Here is a 2,288-nt window from a genome sequence, read left to right as displayed (position 1 = left end):
AGATAAGGTCTGCTAGTCGCTCTAGATAAGGTCTGCTAGTCGCTCTAGATAAGGTCTGCTAGTTGTTCTAGATAAGGTCTGCTAGTCGCTCTAGATAAGGTCTGCTAGTCGTTCTAGATAAGGTCTGCTAGTCGTTCTAGATAAGGTCTGCTATTCGCTCTAGATAAGGTCTGCTATTCGTTCTAGATAAGTCCTGCTAGTCGTTCTAGATAAGGTCTGCTAGTTGCTGTTTGTCATTCATGGTACAGTATGTTGACAATGTGTTGTTGTGTTTCTTGTTGTTTCCAGGCTAGGCTTCCCCATGATGCTAATGACCTGTACCATAGGGATGTGTTACCTGCTGGTCACTATCATCGGACTGGGCTGGACACTCTAACCTGCTCCTCACTGCACTACCAAAGAGACTCTGTTTGAATGAGTGTGTGAGATACAGAGAGACTGAGAGTGTGTGAGATACAGAGAGACTGAGAATGTGTGAGATACAGAGAGACTGAGAGTGTGTGAGATACAGAGAGACTGAGAGTGTGTGAGATACAGAGTGACTGAGAGTGTGTGAGATACAGAGTGACTGAGAGTGTGTGAGATACAGAGAGACTGAGAGTGTGTGAGATACAGAGAGACTGAGAGTGTGTGAGATACAGAGTGACTGAGAGTGTGTGAGATACAGAGAGACTGAGAATGTGTGAGATACAGAGAGACTGAGAGTGTGTGAGATACAGAGAGACTGAGAGTGTGTGAGATGCAGAGAGTTTGAGAGTGTGTGATATACAGAGAGACTGAGAGTGTGTGAGATACAGAGAGACTGAGAGTGTGTGAGATACAGAGAGACTGAGAGTGTGTGAGATACAGAGAGACTGAGAGTGTGTGAGATGCAGAGAGTTTGAGAGTGTGTGAGATAAAGAGAGACTGAGAGTGTGTGAGATACAGAGAGACTGAGAGTGTGTGAGCACACAAGTGTTTAAATTGTTGGATGCAGCTCAAAAGCTTCATGGAGATCAACCGTTCCCTCACAGACTCAAAATTGCAGCTCATTTGGAAAGTGGTGGACATCATCTTGAGTGCCTAGTCACGTTCCAGGTATAATATGCAGTAGCTAGCCTACAACAGCAGTACAACAACAGTGATATGTTGCAACGTGAGGAAAACAAGCTAAACCAAGTGAATGGATCATCACTTGGAGCGAACAGAGCAAGGCCAGGGCTTTTCTACACTACATGGCCTCAGTCTATAGATCTCTCCATGGTGCTCTTCAGTCTATAAGCCTCTCTATCTCTCCATGGTGCTCTTCAGTCTATAAGCCTCTCTATCTCTCCATGGTGCTCTTCAGTCTATAAGCCTCTCTATCTCTCCATGGTGCTCTTCAGTCTATAAGCCTCTCTATCTCTCCATGGTGCTCTTCAGTCTATAAGCCTCTCTATCTCTCCATGGTGCTCTTCAGTCTATAAGCCTCTCTATCTCTCCATGGTGCTCTTCAGTCTATAAGCCTCTCTATCTCTCCATGGTGCTCTTCAGTCTATAAGCCTCTCTATCTCTCCATGGTGCTCTTCAGTCTATAAGCCTCTCTATCTCTCCATGGTGCTCTTCAGTCTACAGCCCTCTATCTCTCCATGGTGCTCTTCAGTCTATAAGCCTCTCTATCTCTCCATGGTGCTTTTCAGTCTATAAGCCTCTCTATCTCTCCATGGTGCTCTTCAGTCTATGAGCCTCTCTATCTCTCCATGGTGCTCTTCAGTCTATAAGCCTCTCTATCTCTCCATGGTGCTCTTCAGTCTATAAGCCTCTCTATCTCTCCATGGTGCTCTTCAGTCTATAAGCCTCTCTATCTCTCCATGGTGCTCTTCAGTCTACAGCCCTCTATCTCTCCATGGTGCTCTTCAGTCTATAAGCCTCTCTATCTCTCCATGGTGCTCTTCAGTCTATAAGCCTCTCTATCTCTCCATGGTGCTCTTCAGTCTATAAGCCTCTCTATCTCTCCATGGTGCTCTTCAGTCTACAGCCCTCTATCTCTCCATGGTGCTCTTCAGTCTATAAGCCTCTCTATCTCTCCATGGTGCTCTTCAGTCTATAAGCCTCTCTATCTCTCCATGGTGCTCTTCAGTCTATAAGCCTCTCTATCTCTCCATGGTGCTCTTCAGTCTATAAGCCTCTCTATCTCTCCATGGTGCTCTTCAGTCTATAAGACTCTCTATCTCTCCATGGTGCTCTTCAGTCTATAAGCCTCTCTATCTCTCCATGGTGCTCTTCAGTCTATAAGCCTCTCTATCTCTCCATGGTGCTCTTCAGTCTAT

General features: G+C 45.6%; 1 protein-coding gene across 1 annotated transcript in view; it reads left to right on the top strand.

Moving 5' to 3' along the window:
* Window positions 1-376, top strand: part of oca2 (oculocutaneous albinism II) — a gene marked incomplete at both ends in the record, with an annotated part of 84,536 nt that extends 84,160 nt beyond the window's left edge. Inside the window, one exon of the mRNA XM_084163922.1 lies at window positions 289-376. Coding sequence (XP_084020048.1) covers window positions 289-376 — 88 coding nt within the window. The remainder of the gene's footprint in view (window positions 1-288) is intronic.
* Window positions 377-2,288: the final 1,912 nt, after the last annotated feature.

Source organism: Coregonus lavaretus (assembly GCF_964263955.1).
Source record: "Coregonus lavaretus genome assembly, chromosome: 6".
Classification (NCBI taxonomy): Eukaryota; Metazoa; Chordata; class Actinopteri; order Salmoniformes; family Salmonidae; genus Coregonus; species Coregonus lavaretus.
This window is presented reverse-complemented; position numbering and strand designations above follow the sequence as displayed.